Genomic DNA, 21208 nt, shown 5'->3' with positions numbered 1-21208 from the left:
AATATACATAAGGTAACAGAAAATTGACAAAAAAATGAAAGTGCAGCCATGATAATGAAATTGATGACAGTACTTGTATACATGGATAATCTGAGATAAAGTATTAACTTGTAATCAGGACAGTGTTATGTGTATGATGTAGGTCAAACAATATTACATGTGTATAATCTACTCTGGCTTCAGATTGTAGCTATAGGTGTTGTGTGAGACTATGAAATAAAGTCAGTTGATTTTACAGGTCGTATATACATACTGTCAAAGATAAAGTAGATATATGTCATACTAAAGTGTTATTATTATTGTGTACATCAGACAGTAAACTTCACTGAAGTGTGCAAACATTATCAGCTCAATAATGCAGTCATTTAACACCAGGCTATACATGAGGCCTGTTTGTCTCAACCGATCAATATAAAGTCTCGCCTAAAAAATAACTAATCTGAATAGAATACCAGCTATAGGCTATATACAAGGCATGTTTGTCTCAACCAATTAATATAATTTTAGTCTCGCCTAAAATATATTTTCTTAATAGAACAGCAGGCTAATATACAAGGCAGATTTGTTCTGACCGATTAATATAATTTTAGTCTCACCTAAAAAATAACTTCTTAATAGAACAGCAGGCTATACACTAAGCATATTTGTCTCAACCAATCGATATAAAGTCTCGCCTAAAAAATAACTTCTTAGTAGAACAGCAGGGTATACACACTAGGCATGTTTGTTCCGTTAAATCAATATAAGATAGCAGGCTATATATGCGATACATTAGGTATGTTTGTCCCGATCAATCTTGTTCTTTCCTGTGACATACTGCAAGGAAATTACTGTTTTAGCAGTTTTCGTAAAGTCATATTGGAAAAATTCTTTAACTCTACAATTTCACAAACTTGTACATGTTTAAAATATAAGAAGACCTTTTAGGTACGTTTACGCCTTCGCTTCTGTATCCGTGAAATATGAAATATAAAAAGTGTGCACTTAGCCTACCACCAATTTCACAAAAAAGGGATGGTGTTAACAAGAACTTTACTTCACAAAGTCAATTTTCTGAAATGCTTTTCTTCAATACTCTACAAATTTGAGTTGTATTCTTTTTCTCTTAAAAATTCCAATCAGTAAAAGAGGGGAGAGGCTACTACATAGTCTGAATAAAGGCTGACATATTTATTTTCCCATATCAAATAATAAGGATATGGCAATGATTTATTTATTGAATGTATTATCTTTCTATTGTGTATTGCAGTGCAAACCAACCAATAAAATTCCCAAAATAACTAGCAGAAAATAAAAGTAGTAAAAAATCTATCAATTCTAAAGAAGTGAAATTGCTATGATAGAAATTTTATAATCAAACATTCCTTAAAACCTCTCTTGCATAATAAATAATAGATGTGGTACATGTATGTACATTAAAAGTTCTAGCATAAGAGTTATTGCCCTTGACAACATTTTTAAAGTACAAAAAATTGATTATTTGTAGAAAATGTCCACACAAAAAAAAGAAAGATAAAAAACATATATTGTTGTGTAAAATAATGTACAAATTTCTAAACCTTCACCTTACTCAAAACTTTTGACTAGCGAGTGATGTCATACGTGCATCCTCTTGTGACAAAACCTTTTTTTTTTCAAATGAAAGTTTCTAACCTTACTTAAAATTGTGACCTTGACTTGAAATTGGGCATACTTTTAAGAACATGTAGCCTATAGTATTAGATATATCCTGAACTATTTGAGGTAGGGCTGTTATATTTTGTGTAGTTTTTTTATGCCTGCACATCTATAGTAGTCCCTGAGGCATATTGTTTTGTCCTAGCTGTTTACCTACCCAAGGCTTTAACCTTGCTTATATGACATAACATAGGCAAGTGATAAGGCTCATATATTTCATATGCACATTTCTTGTGAAAGGCTTTTTCTATGGTACCAATGTTTTCTAACCTTAATTGTGACCTTGGAGTTTGACATACTTTTAAGAAAACTTGACTTATTCAATATTTCCTGAATTATTCTGCAATTTTGATATTTATCTCAATTGAGCTTTTCTGATTACCTGTTGTCCGTCTCCCTGTCCGTCTCTCTGTAAACTCTTCACATTTTCGATTTCTTCTCCAAAACCACTGAGCCAATTTCAACCAAACTTGGCAAAAAGCATCCTTGGGTGAAGGGCTTGTAGCTGTGTTCCAATGAAGAGCCATGCCCCCTTCAAAGGGGAGATAATCACATATTTTGTATATACTCTGATTTCTTATGGCAAGACTTTCGTTTCATACCATGATCTATGACATTGGTCTTATCCAGAACAGCAAGGTCATGTTAGTCATATGATGTTGAGACATCCTCATGTTGTGGGAATTTATTTCTGGGTTGGGGATTAAAAAAAATTCATGGGAACAAAAATTTTAAAGATATTTTAAAAATCACAACAGCTGAATGTCAGGGCCATGGTGACTCAGGTGAGTGATGTGTCCCAGTAGCCTATTGTTTCAAAATGGACTGAGTCATTTCATTTATCTATCCTTCTCCCTTACACTCCATCGCAAACGTAGTTTAGGAGATGTACTGGAATCGTGCTGTTTTCTGTGTACCCATATCATTCATCAGTTACCACTTACATTTTGAAGCAGATGTCAGAACATGCAGTTCTGATTATGTCACCAAGGCATGATCATTCCTTGTGATTATATCAAGTGCTATTGTATCACAACCCCAAAATTACAAGAATATTATAGTAACTTTCTTCAGACCTAGAAATTATTGTATTACATTCCACACTGGCTGCCAACATTCATTGCTGAGGACTTTTAACATCGATATGCCCCTGAGTACTCTCTCTACCAAACAGCTTCAGAATCTTACACACAGCATTACGATTCCACCCTATTGTAATGGAGCCATTTAACTCCCAGACACAGAGGGCATTTGGACATTGTATTCATGAATTTTTCATCAAGTCTCCTGATGGATGTTGTTCCTAAATACTATATACAGGCCATATGTACATGTATATGCTTTTACAGTACTGAAACATTTATATCAACCAGGCCCGTAGGCAGGATTTTTCAAGGGGGGGTTACATAGACTCGCGTTGCGAGTCTATTACCTCGCACCGCGAGGTGCCACTACGGCAGGGGGTCTGGGGTATTTGGTGCAAAATCCTGCAATCTAGTAATTTCTTGGCACTTAATTTGAATTTTGGAATCATGCCTTTTTTACTATGAATTTTCATGATTTTCATAAAAAATCTGACTTTAATAGTCACAATTCAAACAAAATGCCGACTTTAATAGTGCTTAGTAGTTTTCATTAGGGGGGGTTCGTACGAACCCCACGAACCCCCCCCCCCCCCCCCCCCCCAACCCCCCCCCCCGGCTACGGGTGTGTCAACCGTCTATATTCAACAGACTTTGTATGCATTCCTTTTTTATATACAGTAAAAATTCTACAACATAACAGATTCACAATCGTCTGCAAAATGACATGGACAACGAAATGGAAATAAATAATCCGCTTTATTGAAGTGACTCATGTACTGAACAATATATGTAGGGCTTAAATTTTCTAATTATTTTTTTGTTCTGTTGATGTCAACATTATGAACCGCAGAGATTGTCATATTAGAAGATCATTGTAATTAAATTTTGTCTGTCATTGTCAACATCATGAACACACCCCAGAGCTAATGTAAAACAATATAAGATATGAAACAGCTTTATAGTGATGGTTGGAAGCATTCTATTCTGAAAAAAAAAACCTAGCTGGGGATTAGTCCAAGTTTGGGCAGATCTATTTTCTTACAGCTTGGGGGGGGGGGGGGGGGGGGGGGGGGGGTAGTTAATCTATAATAATTAAATAAACTTTACTTATAATTGATCAAATGCCAAAAAAATTATATTTAAGGGGGTGGGGGTGGTAAAAGTTGGACATACCAGGTTAGATGGCATGAAACAGCTAGACCATATTTTGTTTTGGTCTTTTCCTGCTAATGGTTGACATTTTGTTTAAAAAAGATATATATCAAAACCTTGAAATAAAGGTGCAGTAGGATGAATAATTATGCTGATGACAAGCGGAGGAAACTTAACAGTGCTGCCTGGTCTATTTCAGACTGTCAGACCGGCTGTTAATTACTGTTCCCTAATAGTATGCTCCCAGTATCATTAACTCAATTATTCTCCAGCTTTCAATTCCAGAGAGCATTCAGGAAAAAAAACCTCCATGGATCAGGAGAAGGTCGATTCCGATTGATTTCGTATAAAAGTTTTCTGCTGTGTAAGCACCCTGCAGTTGGTCATTCGCCTGAAGTACTTCACGTTTTCTCCAATTTATTTGCTGTAAAGATGACAAAATTACAAATCAATATACACTTAATCATTGGATAGAGAAGTGGAGTGTCTTGATAAAGTAAAGTTATACGTTAAACTGAAATTGTTAAGGAGTGTCCGCTATAAACAAAGACCAATAAAATATTTCGTGCAATATTTTCAATTTAGTGACATCAACGCATACATATAATTGTGCTGATTTCTTTTCAAATTTCATGAAGTTCAGTAATTGCTCTTTCACTGGTTAAGTGAGCTTTGTTCCAAGATGTTGTGTACATGCTACGATTTCTATAATGCATAGATTGGACACCATCATGCAGTCTGCAATTTTCACCTGAGATCTTCATATAATCTAACTCTCAAAAATCTTTTTTGGACATTTTACAAGACATCTGCTTTGTAACATAAACATACTTGTATCAACAATAAAATAATGGAATAGAATAATATCTTAAGTTCATCCAGGTTTATCATTTGCAATTAATGTAGACTAAGTGCACTGTTTTTAAGGAAACCCAATGGGGTGGAAGTTTTATCCCTGCATGCATGTGATTGTGTACATGTGTAACTATGCAATGCACCATACGTTCATTGTAATGTAGAAATGTTATGCATAAATGTAGACATGTTAAATGGAACTTGACAATTGCAAAACTTAATATGATTTGTGCACTGACCAATGGATAGAATTTTTACCCTGTTGGATTTCAATATATTTTTCATAGAGCATAACCATTGCTTGTAGTAGATCCATCAATTGTATTAAATTTTTTAACATGTACAAAATATGCTAAACATTGAATCAGTTTATGTAGAAGTTATTTTCAAATGAAATGTTTGGTATAAACATAAGCATTAAATAATGATATTTGAAAAATACAATGCTGTGATTATTACATGTTGGGTATTCAAATTTTCATAAAAAATACATATTGTTCAGTTTGAATATCTTTAGGCTAGAGTTGTTAGGAATATCTTCTGTGCATGGATAGAATATATGTATTTTTAAAACTGCTTAAATTTAAAAAAAAAGAATCTGCTATGGATGACTGAAATGTGTTAATGACGAAATCTGTATAAATATCGAATTGGCATAGCAGGACTGTCTTGCTGCTCAGCCTATACTAACAACTAAACCGTAATGATAAATGGGATTATTTCAGCTTCCCCATCATCAGCTTCCCATATTCCATTATCACCTGCATATGGTGTTTATGTCTCCTAACTGACTAGATAAAATGCTGACTTTAAACGTGGCTGTTGAAAACCCTCTACATCAACTTCTTTGTCAGTAGCCAGCCTCGATTTAAAAACTGATCATACGCAGAACAAGCTCTTGCTTATCAAATCAGTTGAGAGACATTATACACGAAATGCAGGTGATAATGGAATATTGCTACATGAATATGGGAAGCTTGTCCTCTGTTTTTTAATGCAGTTCAGATAAGATTTTAACCGTGTTACGTATCAGGTACGTAGTTGTGCAAGACATGATTTTGGATGGGGTCATTTGGTTTTTTCTGTTGTACGTTTTGAATTAAGTTATTCATGCAGTCCCCTTCCAATCAATTTTTCTGGTAAGCAAAACAAAATTCAGGTGATAAAACTAAAATTTGTTATGCTTTAGAGATTATACAATATGTTAATCTCATAAAATTATGCACTGTACGTAGCATAAAAAACACTACTTAATTCATTTCCTGAGTTAGTCTGTTGTATAATATATGACCCACTGGGATGCATTTTAATTAAAAATTCATCATTAATGAAGTGCTTTTGCATGAGATGAATATCTAGGCAGTATGTAAAGGTGAACATATTGTGTTCAATAAGTTCACAGCTGTTGATGATCTAATTCATTCCTTCTTTAAGCTGTCCAGTGATTGAAAGAACCTAATTACAAAATAAATAGATTGCATATTATGTGATTGTGTGGATACTATTGACCATGTGATAAGAGGAATCAATACCTGGGCTTCTATGATGGCTGGGAATAAATTGTGTGTTAAATGGAAATCAATGGGAATAAATGTTTTATGACCTGATAAAATATGAATACAGATGACTCATTGTGTTGCTTCATCAAAGCTTTTTAGAAAATACATGGATGAGGCTTTGATATTCAGATGTTATTGAAACTTATTCAGATGTTTTTTCAGTTTACAATGTTTATTGAAAATGACACACGGTGTAATACATGTGTACTATATACATGTACTCTGATACATGTACATCTCATGAAAAATTTGATGAAGTAAATTCATGGATTGAATTATTGTTTTATGTCCCATTGATAATTTTTTCACTCATATTGAGACGTCACCAGCTGCAGAGGTGAAGTGCCACAAATTTATATGCTTTAGTGCTCAGGCCCATAGCAGTGAGGGTTCTATATCGTGCCAACGCCTGCCATGACACAATTAGAACCTGCCATGACACTAGGCCTCCATTTTTAAGGTCGTATCTAAAAGACCTGTGGTTCTCAGTTCTAAATGCAGAGTATTTGGTGAAGGAGCAATCACTACCTATTTTAACGTCTTAGGTTTGACACACGGCCATGGCAGGAACATGGCTTCAACTCTTGACCTCCCAGTTATGAAACAAACGCTCTTGACTAGTAAATTTGAATTTTTCATTTCTTGCACATTGATTGTTAGTTTGCAAACACAAAAAAAAAATGGATTAATTCCATGACCAAAACCAGGGTTTGAGAAACAGTCTGACCATATATTCACCTGTGTGTACATGTATATAATGATCATATGTAACAGATATTAATAGTATCATATCATCATAGGGCTATACGATGTTTCTAGTGAAGAAATTCCTGTATATATGATTTTGTTTTCTACAGCTGACAACAGGAAAAAGACCAGGCGAACCTTGGCCAAGCAGGACTTCAGCATGTTTAACACCTCAGACCCCAACACTATATTTGTTTCTCCTCAGCTGGCCCTTGCTGCATTCCAGTTCTTGTCCACCTGTAAGCTCAAACTGCACATAGAAAAAGTCAGAAATAGCAAAATACCCATATTTCTCACAAATCTTTCATCATCATGAGAGAAAAAAAATGAAAAGTAGATTATTTTGATGAGTGTGTGATTGTTCAAATATAAGTTAATAAAGTCATGTTTTCCCAGCAAGGATGGGGATTGTTGGAAACTCAGAAATTCTGGGAAATGGTGAGAGATACTGGAATATAGAGAACTGTAATTAGGGCCCCACATGAAATGCGGGAAGCCCTATTATAGTAATCACATTGTTCGTCCGTTCTGGGTTTTGTTTCTAATTTCATTTCTCTGTCAGATATCAAGCTGAAATTTGCTATGTAGCTTCTTTGTGGGTCACTCTAGATGATGTTGCAATTTTGATCCATTTTGACCAATCTTGCAGGAGTTTTGCCCCTTTATTGGAAAATTATTGTTATATGGAGGGTACATAATTTGTCCGGCTAAATCCTCCCACAATTTTCAAGTGAGGACTCTCTTGTTTTACAGAGTGTTTGTATGGATATTGAAGATGTGCATGTGGCAAAGATTTTGATTTTCTTTAATTTTTGAGAAAATTACAGGTTCAAGTTTGTTAAAATCATGGCCCCCAGGGGTAGGATAGGGCCACTATAGGGAATCAAAGTCTTACATACAAATTTATAGTAAAAATCTTCTCAAAAGCTACTGGGCCAGGAAAGTGAAAATTTACATGAAAGCTTCCTGACATAGTGCAGATTCTAGTTTGTTAAACTCATGACCCCTGGGGCTAGGATGAGGCCACAATAGGGGATCAAAGTTGTACATACATGTAACCAATAAATAAAAAAATCTTTAAAAATTTTCTTAAGAACCATTGGGCCAAAGAATTTTACATTTGCATGAAAGCTTCCCGACATAGTGCAGATTCAAGTCGGTAAAAATCATGGTCCCCGGGGGTAAGATGGGGCCACAGTAGGGGATAAAAAATTTACATACAAATAGATAGGGAAAATCATTAAAAATCTTCTTCTGAAAAATCACTGGGCCAGAAAAGTTTACATTTACATAAAAGCTTCCTGACATAGTCCCAATTCAATTTTGAAAAAAAAAATCATGGCCCCCGGGAGTAGGTTGGGGCCACAATAGGGATAAAAGTTTTACATGCGAATAGGAAAAACTGTTAAATATGAGCCAAGGTGACTCAGGTGAGTGATGTGGCCCATGGGCCTCTTGTGTACCATTTACAATACTCTTCTTCTGTCATATTGAAGGTCAATTTTTATACTGAGCGAAGCTCGGACGGGCCGAAGGCCCGTCCGCGAAGCAAGGCTCTAAAGGTAACACGTATGTAAAAGAAAAAAGTCAAAATCAGCAAAAGAAAAAGAGATAATCTCTATATACGTTCACTGAAATTTTCGTGATCCATATGGGCGCCGCCATTTATTTTTTCATTACCTGCTTCAACAGTTATTCGTGTTTTATTTTGAATGCCAATAATAGAAGACTCTGACGTGCAATTCGTAATTTAAACACTCAGTTTGTTCAAAGTGAATAGTATAATTATCATTGTAACAGGTTTTAGCAAATAAATACATATAAAACCGTAATACGACTAAATAGATGAACGAGTTCATGAGTTTCTTTGAATAAGAATATACGATAAAATTACGGTTACTTTTTTACCATTTTGAATTTATTGGTTAATTTTGTTTAGTTTTAACGGCCTTTCTTATTGCATATGGAATGTATTATTGTTGTTTATAATTGTTTGCTTTGATAAAGAGAAAAAAGTCGAGGCTAAATGTGACGTCACAAGGCACAGTTTACGTCGCCTTGTGTTTTATTTCCCGCGTTCAATGAATAGGCGGATCCTGTAAAACTGTTGCCCCCATATAAACCCTTTTAATATTGAGATGTTACTGGGTCACTGAGTTTAGCGCAAGGAAAATTTCATTCAAAATATATATTTTTAAATTATCTCATAATCTACCGTACTTAACGGAATTATGATTACCACTTGGGACACTCCAATGACCATTACATGCTTCGCTCGGTCCAACGGCCACACCGTATACATATTAGTAATGTTACCAGTCCAGATGGTAATATGTACCATTGCCTTTTATCATCAGTCCAAAGGGAAAATTTTAGAAAATGAGGGTCACAAGTTGTATCTGGATCAACATTTATATATAATGAAAATTAAAGAAGCATAGAACATCTTTGACTATTATATTCATATCTTCAAAAAAAATATATATATGTATTCTTATCTTGATCCTTACCATTTAATATGTTATGGAGGATAATCTGTCCAACTAGGACAGACTTAATGTACCATTTCTTGTTTCTAAAATATTTCAGCTGTTGAATTGTTCAAAGAAGAGTATGTGTCAGAAAATGTATTGAAGAAGCTGATTCGCCAAAACATTGTGGAGGAGATTGTCATGAAAGAGAACTCTGATCAGTACCTGTACAGATTGAATACTCCATGTGATTTCTTTATACTGCTTTTGCAAGGTATTGGTGCTCATTGTACAAAACTTATTACATTAAAGCCCAACTATTTGTGATTGGTCCTAAAGCTTCAATCTATTTGCATGTGTGTAAACTTTGTGATCGCTTACTTCTTTAAATCAGGGTAACATATGGGAAAAAATTTCAGAAAGTAGACTTGGTTGCTTTTGTAAGAAAAAAAAGGTTTACGGTTGTAAGAGTTACAGTTCTTGACACTGGAAAAGCCTCCATATGTATACATACATTTCTATTAGAATTTTCAGAATTGATGAATATGAAATGATAACATATTACATCTGTATTAAATGTCTGTAATTTTGGAAATACATGTGTAGTAATATCATTGATTAGTATATGTACCTGGAAAGAGAAAATGCATTCTTCCTGTTTGATCAAAAAGAAAAAATATTCATATTTCCAATGTTTTTGCAAATTGTAACGTCGGCCATTTCCTCATGAGTGTTGTTGCAGTTGTGAACAATGGGCGTATGAATCTGTGTGTGTGTATATATATATATATATATATTCAGACAGAAATGAAAGTAGAATGTACGAGAGTTGTACATGTACCAAAAAGTCGTAGACAATGTTAATAACTCATTTATTTGTAAGAAAAAATATTGATTTTCTTTTTTTATTTAAAAGCATCATTTTTAGTTTTTTGTTCAATGTTTCATAATAATATCTTTTTTCATAATGACATAGAATGCAAATAAAAAACATATGTTGATAGCTGTTGGCGCACAAACTTCATCTTCATCCATTACATGACGTTCTGAACCTTCAGGATTTCACGGTCGTTATTTTCTTTTGGAGGGACGGGGCTTCCTATCTTCAGTTTTGAGGTCATTAACTCCACAAATCTCTTGTGCCATTTGAACACTAGTGCCCCACTAACATTCTGGTGATCTGATGTACTTTCCATCTCGTGTTTTGTTTGAGTGGGGGGTTCAAACCACAATCAACACAATACTTTATGATTTCTCGTGCGCCAAGAATGCTTTTGACGTCGCCATATCACACAAATTTCATAACAGGCACGTTTAAAAATGACATCACTTCTCTGCCATTTATGACGTCCTGCTCTGTAAAACCAGTTTATTACGCGGAAAACATCACTGATTCCATTGATATAAATTTGAATGCGATATATTTAATAGGAAACTATTTACTTTCATCTAATTAAGTGGCGCAAAGAAAATGTCTACTTATTTTTGTACATGTCATGTGCCAATGCAGATGGATACCTTTTTATACGCCCGTCTTAAGACGGGACGTATTATGGTATGACGTTCATGTCCGTCCGTCTGTCTGTCCGTCCGTCTGTCTGTTAGCTTTTTCGTGTCCGACCCGTAACTTAAATACTACAAGGCCTAGAATCATCAAACTTTGTCTGTAGATACATCTTGGGTAGAAGGTGTGTCGCACATTAAAACCAGGTCACTGTGACTTTTCATTAAGAAGATATCCGTCTGTCCGTCCTTCTGTTAGCTTTTTCGTGTCCGACCCGTAACTTAAATACTACAAGGCCTAGAATCATCAAACTTTGTCTGTAGATACATCTTGGGTAGAAGGTGTGTCGCACATTAAAACCAGGTCACTGTGACTTTTCATTAAGAAGATATTTGTCTGTCCGTCCGTCTGTTAGCTTTTTCGTGTCCGACCCGTACCTTAAATACTACAAGGCCTAGAATCATCAAACTTTGTCTGTAGATACATCTTGGGTAGAAGGTGTGTCGCACATTAAAACCAGGTCACTGTGACTTTTCATTAAGAAGATATCCGTCTGTCTGTCCGTCTGTTAGCTTTTTCGTGTCCAACCCGTAACTTAAAATACTACACGGCCTAGAATCATCAAACTTTGTCTGTAGATACATCTTGGGTAGAAGGTGTGTCGCACATTAAAACCAGGTCACTGTGACTTTTCATTAAGAAGATATGGCCATATATGGCAAAAACTTGTCCGGCTCATAACTTGAAAACTATTAGACCTAGAATCACCAAAATTGGTCAACTAATGCATCTTAGGTAGAAGGTGTGTCGCATCCTACTTTAAGGTCACTGTGACATTTAATTAAGTTGATATAAAAAAAAAATGTTTTAATGGGTACAATCTATACTGTTAACAATATGTGACGGGCGTATCATGTGCCGTGGCGGTGCACTTTATTATTCAGTAACATCACATTTATCTCTTTTATTACTTTTTTAAAATTTTACATTTTTTTTTAGAATGAGTAAGTTTTCTCTTTTTGGGACAACCCTCGTACACATAAATATAGACGAAAATAAAACTGATTTTTGAAAATACATGAGGGTGTGAGGTGTGAACTGCAATGCTTTATGCCCACATTCTTTTCTTGAAGTGCATTGAAAAAAATTCATTTCTTAATTAACATCATCAATGAAATTCAAAACAAATGTATAGGTACATGCTTTTATGTCCCCAAAATCAAAGATCGGGGTTGGGGGGGGGGGGGGGGGGGGGGGGGGGCATATTGTTTTTGTCCTGTCTGTCATTCTGTCCGAAACTTTAACCTTGCTAATAACTTTTGAACAGTATGTGCTACAGCTTTGATATTTCAAATGAGTGTTCGTTGTGACAAGACCTTTTCATTGGTACCAACATTTTTTACCCTGAAACCTTGACCTTGGAGTTTGACCTACTTTTTGAAAACTTTAACCTTGTTAATAACTTTTGAACAGTGAGTGTTAGAGCTTTGATATTTCACATGAGTATTTCTTTTGACAAGATCTTTCTGTGAGTACTTAACCTTTTGACCTTGGCATTTGACCTACTTTTAAAAAAAACCCATTGTTCATAACTTCTAAATGGTAAATATTAGAGCTTTCATTTTGCACATGAGCATTTCTTGTGACAAGATCTTTCTACTAGTACCAAGATATTTGTGACCTTGGCCATCTTTGGAATTGGTCTTTATCAGGGAGTATTTGTGTTTCACAAACACGTCTTGTTGACTTTGAAACCTATGTACTGTTATGTATATTTACTGTCTATATCAGGTAGTGCTGAAGTGACGGTGGGAAAAGAAGGACTGCGATTTGTCAGCGGACCATTCACCTATTATGGCAGTCAAGCATTAAGTATGATAGCAGAGTTATGAAATATGTGCATGAATATACATTTGGGTCCTAGATGCATATCCTTTAATATTTTTGATGGTGAAACAGATTCTCTTATTTCACTTTTGTATATATATATATATATATAAAACTATTCCAAGGTTCAGTTTGAGAGAAAAGTACAGTGAAACAGGTTGTAAACATTGCTGTCTTGAAATATCAAAATAATTTGTTATGTCTTACAGACTTGCACTGAGGGTAAAAGGTTGTTTAGATTGCTTGCTTTGTGTTTTGTAGAGATCAACGACAATTCTCTGATCTACCCAAGTAGTACAGAGAGTTTATATATAAAATCAGAGCCCTACATCCCTGACTTTTCACTGAGGGTAGAATCAAACCTGCTATTTGTCAGGGTTCGTCGTGCCCAGTACATCGCAGCTAGGCGTGCAACCATGATGGGCAAAGCCAACCTAAAGAGTGAGGATGAAGCTTTTGCGAAAGAGTGGCATAAGGTAAAGATCTTGTCAAACTTGACAAATAACGAAACTCACCACCTGAACAATGGACGTTATTCTGATAAAATGAGGAGGGCCTCAAGTTTATCTGTTCCATTTACCAACCAAGTAGAAACCAGGAGTGAATCAGCCGAGTGGAAAGTCCACAATACATCAGACGGAGGAATTGTGATCCACAACGTTGCAAATGATTCTGAAGAGATTCAGACAAGGGAACGTTCTGCTACTGAACCAAACGAGAATGATCTAAGCCTTCAAAGGATTGTGGCAAAAGCAAGCTCTTTGGAAAGTGGAGATAGTATCGGGTTTGAAGATGCAAAGTCGGAACAAGAAGGTCAACAAGAGCAACATGAACAAACTCCTTTAATCACAAGCACAGACAAAGGCAATGAAGAGTCTTCATGACACCGATTTTATTGAGAAACATGCAGAACAGCTTCAGTTGTTCTTTTGATATGCATCTCTTAAAATTTGTCACTCCATAAATAGTTGGGGTTATGATGGAAAATAATTCAAACTAATATTTAGAGATGGTTAACGAAGAATGCTGAAAAGTAAGTCACTGTGGTATGGATTATCCTTCCTGTTGTATTTGTTTGGATGGATTTTACCATTTTCATGTTGGGTTGTTGTTGTTTGTTTTGTTTTTTTAATGTTTTCTGGCCATTTTCTACTGGTGGTTAAATGAAGACAAAATGATTTTTAAAATTTTGTCTACTAAAAATAACTCAGTTTCATGTTAAATAGGATATTAATGAAAGTTTTTGAGTGAGACAAAATTTTATGCATTTAAGCATTGAAAAATGTACTAAGGAGTGTAATTGAATGAAAGGAATTTTTTCTGGTATATTTTCCATTATTTGCCTGGCTGAAATACATGTACATATGTGTATATACACATGTATTTATGTTATTATGTTCCAGTATTGTGGAATATACCGTATTATGGGTATTTTCTGTGTTTGCCATTTTTGGGGGATATAGGAAAAATTCGCAAAAATTACCATCCCAATACAAATAGATATATAATACAGGTACATGTAATGTATAGTCATAATGCAACCACAGACATTGGAAATGCAGAATATAATTTGCTACCTTTCAGGAATTAAATTGCAAAACTTTCCAACCACAGAAAATGCCCATTATGCAATAGTCTATTTTAAGAATTTGGCTGGATGGACAAACAATATTAAAATAAATGACTTAAGATATTGTAGTAAATAGGTGTACCTCGTTTAGTAGGTGTTTTATGGGCATATCATGCATTTGTTAACAGAGATTTGTACAGTCTATTATATCATTACTCAGATTTTACTCATGATGAGAGGGAATTACATACGAGGTGGATTGCACTGCCTGTAGAATTTTTACAATTTTCTGTTTTAATACACTGTACAAGAGACACTCTTGTCTATGTGTATAATTATATTGTGTTGATTTAACACACAAAGAGCTGGTAAAATTTTAAGTGCTATTTGTGTATACTTGTAGGACACAAAATTTTGATTGTTGAGATTTTGTTAATATGACATCATGATTTAGATTTATTGGTTTAAAAAAATTCAAGTGAATTGTTAGTAATTTTAAAGAATTATTTATATGTATCCATCATTGATAAGAATCATCTTTATTCATCTCTTAAAGGAAAATTATAGTGTTATAATATATAGTTGATACTCCAGGAATTGGTACACTGACACAGTAATTTGTAGTCGAGTCAGAAAGTACCATTATTATGTACATATACATGCAAGTATCGTTTTCCATCATATATTCAGTGTGTTTATGGTATGTAAAACTCACATGTTATACATCACTCATCTGATTGGTTGAAACTGGTATTACAGATGTCAAGTATTAGTCCAGTTTCCTCCATGATTTTACTTGTGCAGGTACCTGAGACATTACTTTTGAACATTGTTGAATGTATAGATTATTATTTTGTACCTATCTATGTCACATCCTGTACTGGGTAATGTAATGACCAGGTGTTCCTCGAGTAATGACCAGGTGTTCCTGGAGTAATGTAGGTGATTTGTAAAGAATATTGGTCTCCCTGATACTGTCAACAGAGAGTTCTGGTAAAATTCAAATTAGACAACACATACATGTAGACCACAGATGCATCAAATTTGGGAATAATGGTTATATATAAACAAGCAAACTGTAGAATATGCAAAATAGTTATTGTATATGAACTCAAGGGTGTTGAGTATTTGTAAAACTCAGGTAGAGTATATTGCTGTCAAAGCAGATCATTTAATGGACTTTGTCATTTTCATTTGGCGGGTTAATGTTTGTTTTGTGTTTTTGTTATATTTTCTTCTTTTTTGTACTTGGTATTGATTTGGGTCAGCCGTTAGATGCACTGTGTCACATTACATTCCGTATTGCAATATTGTGTAGTAAGTAAGCCTGTTTTAAGCCATTTTATAGCAGTATTATGTTTCTTCAAACAGTAGTAGGAAAATGTGGATAATTATACTGAATCAGGAATTAGGAACACAATTTAAGAAGATATTGATAAATTGTACTTGTACTACCTAAATTACAGCATTTGGATTATAAAGCATGTATACACTATGCAGAATACTTACCAAAATCACAAATCAGTATTGGATTAAAATACTTCTTATGACATTAAAGGGTATATTTCCGTGCTTCAGTTGATACTAATGATAATGATTTTATTTTTCTATTCGTAATTTGTTTTATACATTTGTTGTGGCAAGCCGTCCAAGTGTAGAGTATAGTCATCGCAGTATGTAGGAAACAAAATTCTTTATTGCTAATGATAGTAATTAGTCATTTATTAAGTTGTTTTAATTCTTTATTGCTAATGATAGTAATTAGTCATTTATTAAGTTGTTATTCCATAAATTTTAAATAACAGCACCAATTCTATAGCTCTATCTTTTACATATTTAAACTACAATTCTAGTCCTGCTTCATGGAACTATGTTCGTCCTATTTGTTTATAGAGTCTTGCTTTTGTGATATTGTCAAAGAAATAACATATATTGCCCCCCCCCCCTTTTATTTCCTTGGAAAGTTTCATAGGTCATTACAAGGCATTGTCAGCTCACTAAGCCATTTAAACTTAAGTGAGCTTTTCTGATCAAAAGGATTAGGTTTAAGAACAGGTATATTTTAAACAAATTTTGCTGTTGGTTTTTTTTTTTGATATTCTATAATTTCATGTTTAAAATACCAAGTGGAAGAAACCCTTGAATTTAGGTTACCTAAGTCTGTCTGTCATCATGCATCCATCATAAACTTTTAAACATTTTCATTTCAGATCTCTGGAATGGCTTAACCAATTTCAACCAGATTTGGTATATAACATGTAAAGGTCAAAGGGATTAAAAACTGAATTTCATGGTCTCTGCCTTCCTGGGGCTTGAGGGGTGTGACCAAAGCCATCAAAATTAATGTGATCTTAAAAAAATCTTCTTTATGAGCAACAAGCTGTCAAACTATTGGCATGGTTATGATAAGCAATGAGTCCTATACCAAAAACTATGAAATTCATGACACCAGGGTTTAGGCCCTAAGGTGGAGTTAAGTTGGTCATGTATTAAAAATTCATTATAACTTAGAAAATCTTCTTTACTTCTGGACTTCAAGGAGGAAAAATACTTGCATGATTATGAGCATTGAGCCCACTACTGAAATTGGGAAATTCATGACACCAGGGTAGGGCTAGATTTGTCATATATATTATGTATTAAAGATGTGATGCAAAATCATATTTTACTGTCGGACATCAAGCAGACAAACTGTCGGTATGATTATGATAAGCAATGTGAAATTTTTTACTCCATGATGAGGCTTTGTAGTGAACTTGTGATTTGTTTCATTTATACAGACACATGTCCATCATTAACATATGTATTTTCTACCCATTTAGAACCACATTGTCATTTTCACTTGCCAAAGAGTATTCTTTGTTGAAGGGAATTCAAGTTTTCATTTTTATTGCATGAAGGTTCATGCATCTTCCCAAATGAAGATTATTAAGAAATAAGTGAAAGTAGGGTCAATAGCTTATAATGAAGGTCATTGTATTGTTTAAAACATTTTGTACCGAAATACAGAGGAAAAAATTTGAAATTTTAAAATCTTTTTATGAGCCACGTACATGTAGGTACAATTTGTCTAGAACAGAATCATATATCAAGTTTGTTCACATTGTGACCTACATTACCAGCGCAGTCCACAGCAGGGTTTAAAGTTTGACATAGGAATACATAAGAAAATTCTTTGAAAATCTTTTTCAAGAAATATAAGGATTGCAGTTTGTCAAACTGATATTCAAACAACTTCAATTGTTCACATTCAATCAATTATGATTGAATGTTTTTAATCTCTCTCTCTCTCTCTCTCTCTCTCTCTCTCCAGTGGTGGATTTAAGGGAGCGCAGCCTGTGCCCCCCCCCCCTAAAATTTTCAAATTTAAGGTAAATCGCGGTCTCTTAATAATTGTTTTAAAAAATGTACTAAACGATAAAAGAAGCAATAATGTCTTCCACTCCCGGAGAAATAAATGACAAGATCAGGTTAGAACCAGTCAGATCAGGTTAGGACCACATGCACAGTTATAGGGATTAATGTTATTCTGGTGAGCGGAGTGGCCATGGAACTGTTATGTAGAAAGATCCATCTAGCAATATCATTTTTCAGCACACACATTCAATCTCTTTATAATTGGTATTATATGTTAGATCCGCTTGTGTAGTGAAGTATGTGGGCGGATCTTGTGTTAAATGGATTATATTCAGACTATCTTTATAATATGGTATTCAGCATTAATTGTTGTATGGTATTCAGCATTAATTGTTGATGTCACTTTTACTTTATTTTGGGCTAGCCGCTATGTTACCACACATATTCTTCGTATTTTGTTTTTCAAACACAGCTTTATAAGATTTGTTCTTTCAAACTGGTGATCAGATACTAGAATGGAAAACATGAAAAATTTTTGTTTTTGTTTTTAATATTTTTGATAAAATATAGTGATCGCTTGAAAATCACTTGCACGTTAAGAATGCATGCGCGTTGTAGACTTTTTAAAACAAAAGTCGGGACACTTTATTAACAGAGCTCTGCGGTGTGTTCGATAGGTACTTGGATTCTCACATTTCACAATTAATTTAGATAGTTCAGCTGTCAGTTGTGTTTTAACAACTGATCAGTGTTGTGATGAACATATTGCTTTTCTGTATGCCACATTGTATAAAGATTCCTGGTATACTTAGTAACCGAGTACTCATGTGATCATTGTAAAGTTTAGAATGTTTAAGACACAGAATGTCGCTATTCTCCCCACCTCTAACTCTCGTTTACCTGTTTTCTTGTGATGTGTATATAAATGTTATAACAAATAAAGGCTGTTGAGCAGTATGATAGACGTAGATATTCTCTTATTATTGCCTGGGCCTCGAAATCCATCCAGAAAATACGCGTGGTTATATCGGGTGCTATTGGGGTAAAGGTAGTTTGCGCATGCACCAGTGTTCGTTCCACCGGAGTTTGATGATGTAACTGTAGAGGGTAGCACGTGACCGCACACATGGCGGAGTTGGGGGGGGGGGGGGGGGGGGGGGGGTAACTGCGCATTGATTAGTACATGTTTATTGGGATCAGCAATGTTTTATACACAATTGTCAAAAGGTTTTTAAAAAAAAAATTATTTGTAAAATTAATAGTTTTAGCGTTCTTGAATAAAAATCGACATTCAAGCTTGTGTTTTCGTTGCCGGTTTTATATCATCGGATGAAACTCGGACGTTATCATCAGCCCTGCTGATCTTCCTGTTGAATTTGAACTTAATTGATGGTCCAGAGGAAATACCAAATGAATCTTAATTCTGAGGTTAAAGGTCAAAGGTAAAAATATGTCGTATCCATTCTAGGCTTATTATTCATTACGCACAAATCTAGCAATAACATACTTGTATTGAAATATTTGCTTGTTTCAAGATTGAAAGAAAATCTTTTAAAACATTTTAGTTTATCGTATTAAGTTTTTGTTGGAAACGCATGCCTATGGTCCACGCATCGCAGTACTTCTGTTTTTTAAAGAACAGCAACTTGTTTCTCGCTTCCAGTGTAGCATGCCAGAGTCGAAGAATGACTTTTCAAGCACAGGCACTCGACGTTTTAAATATCTATAATAATAAAAATGTCTTCCTGTAAACATAATATTGACAAGGTATACCATGCCGCCATCTTGGTTTTCGTTTTTACTAGCTGCAATAATGTAGCCCTATCCAATTTTTTTTATTCTGACGTTTTCGGGATAGGGCTACAATTCCATAGGATCTCCGTAATGGTGCAAAATAATTTTAATGATAACCGATAATAAACTCTGTGTATTAGTCCCAAATGTTGTTTACACCAAAAGGAGTACAAACTTTGTGTTCGGGCATGTCTAATAAAGGTGTTTTTCATTAGATATAATGTACAGCATGCAAAATTCTTCGTCTGCTCCGCCATGCTTGTTATCGCGAGATCTCGTAGGCGGATCTAATGAAAAGCCTAAACATTGACAATCAGCGCGAAAATGTAGTTACTCGAGCCACTTCGACAAAGAAAGGAAAATGATATTGTTGCAGAAAGAATTTACACTCTGCTGTTCGGCTTTTAACTTGATATTAAATTCAAACCTTTTCAATACCGACGAAATAGCTTTCCCCTCCATACTTGTCCATTGATGTAAATACTACCTTATATGGCATATGCAAATGACTTGACAACCGGAAGTTGAAACTTCAGTACATCAAACATGGCGCACAAATATGAATCGAGAAATTGGAATTTATCGAAATTGTTGAAAACGGTAGAATAGAGCCTCACAAATCTAAAGTTGCAGGTTGTTAATTCATATATTGACTAAGAAACATAGAATATCATTTTATTTACGTAAAGAAAGTCAGGAAATGTTTAGAATGAGCGGAAATGTTGCGGGAGTGAATCACTCCCGCATTTGCACCATTACAGAGATCCTAAGGAGTTGTAGGTCGAGACTATCTGGTACCGCTTACAGGGTGACGACCACGAGTTATCTCATCTTATGTAGGTACGAGTTATCCCTCGTGCCAATTTATAATTCACAATGATTCGTACGAATAATCGTCGTGTGTCAATTCTTTTATACTTATTTCTTGATAGACCAATATTAGGTAAAATAGGTCCTGTTGGAGCTCCATTGTGGTTGGCAAACACATGTATATTTATTATCAATTACGTAGGAAACATGAATACTTTCAATCATATTTAAATCAATCGATCGGCTCTAAAAATGAGAAGCACAACACTGTTGATTATTTAAAACTCAGATTTTCGACACAACCCGCGTCTAAATTACATAAGCAAGTATCAAAAAACCCTGACAAATATTAATAATCTACATTGTTAACAAGAATGATACACTGTTGCAGTGAATTGAGAAAAATGGTAATTCTATGCATAAACATATAATTTTTTTTAATGCATATTAGGTACCGTGTGTTATAATGGATGTATTAGCATCACACCCTCCCCAAAGTATTAGACTGATATTTCTAAATCATTGATGTACAAATTTTGGGCAGAATATTTTAAAATCTTGATACACCATTAGAACGTCGTAGTATTCATAATTTCACGGAATGTTGTGACAGCACATTGATATGAAATACGCTTAATTACAATTAACAATGTGTACACTTTAAATCAACTTGAAATGTTATTTTCCATAGAGGATATCAAGAGTTTTACATATTTGTTGTTTGAAAACTGATATCCCTG

The 21208-nt window shown here is 34.5% G+C and overlaps 1 protein-coding gene across 1 annotated transcript in view; it reads left to right on the top strand.

Annotated features, from left to right (window-relative positions):
* The window catches only part of LOC125657781 (uncharacterized), a 71973-nt gene extending 53145 nt beyond the window's left edge, over positions 1-18828 (top strand). The window contains exons 16-19 of the mRNA XM_048888547.2: positions 7186-7314; positions 9665-9820; positions 12842-12922; positions 13199-18828. Coding sequence (XP_048744504.2) covers positions 7186-7314; positions 9665-9820; positions 12842-12922; positions 13199-13821 — 989 coding nt within the window. The 3' untranslated portion in view covers positions 13822-18828. The remainder of the gene's footprint in view (positions 1-7185; positions 7315-9664; positions 9821-12841; positions 12923-13198) is intronic.
* The last annotated feature ends 2380 nt before the right edge of the window (positions 18829-21208 follow it).

Source organism: Ostrea edulis, chromosome 9 (genome assembly GCF_947568905.1).
Source record: "Ostrea edulis chromosome 9, xbOstEdul1.1, whole genome shotgun sequence".
NCBI lineage: Eukaryota > Metazoa > Mollusca > Bivalvia > Ostreida > Ostreidae > Ostrea > Ostrea edulis.
The sequence above is the reverse complement of the archived record's forward strand: the minus strand, read 5'-3'. Positions and strand labels throughout refer to the sequence as shown.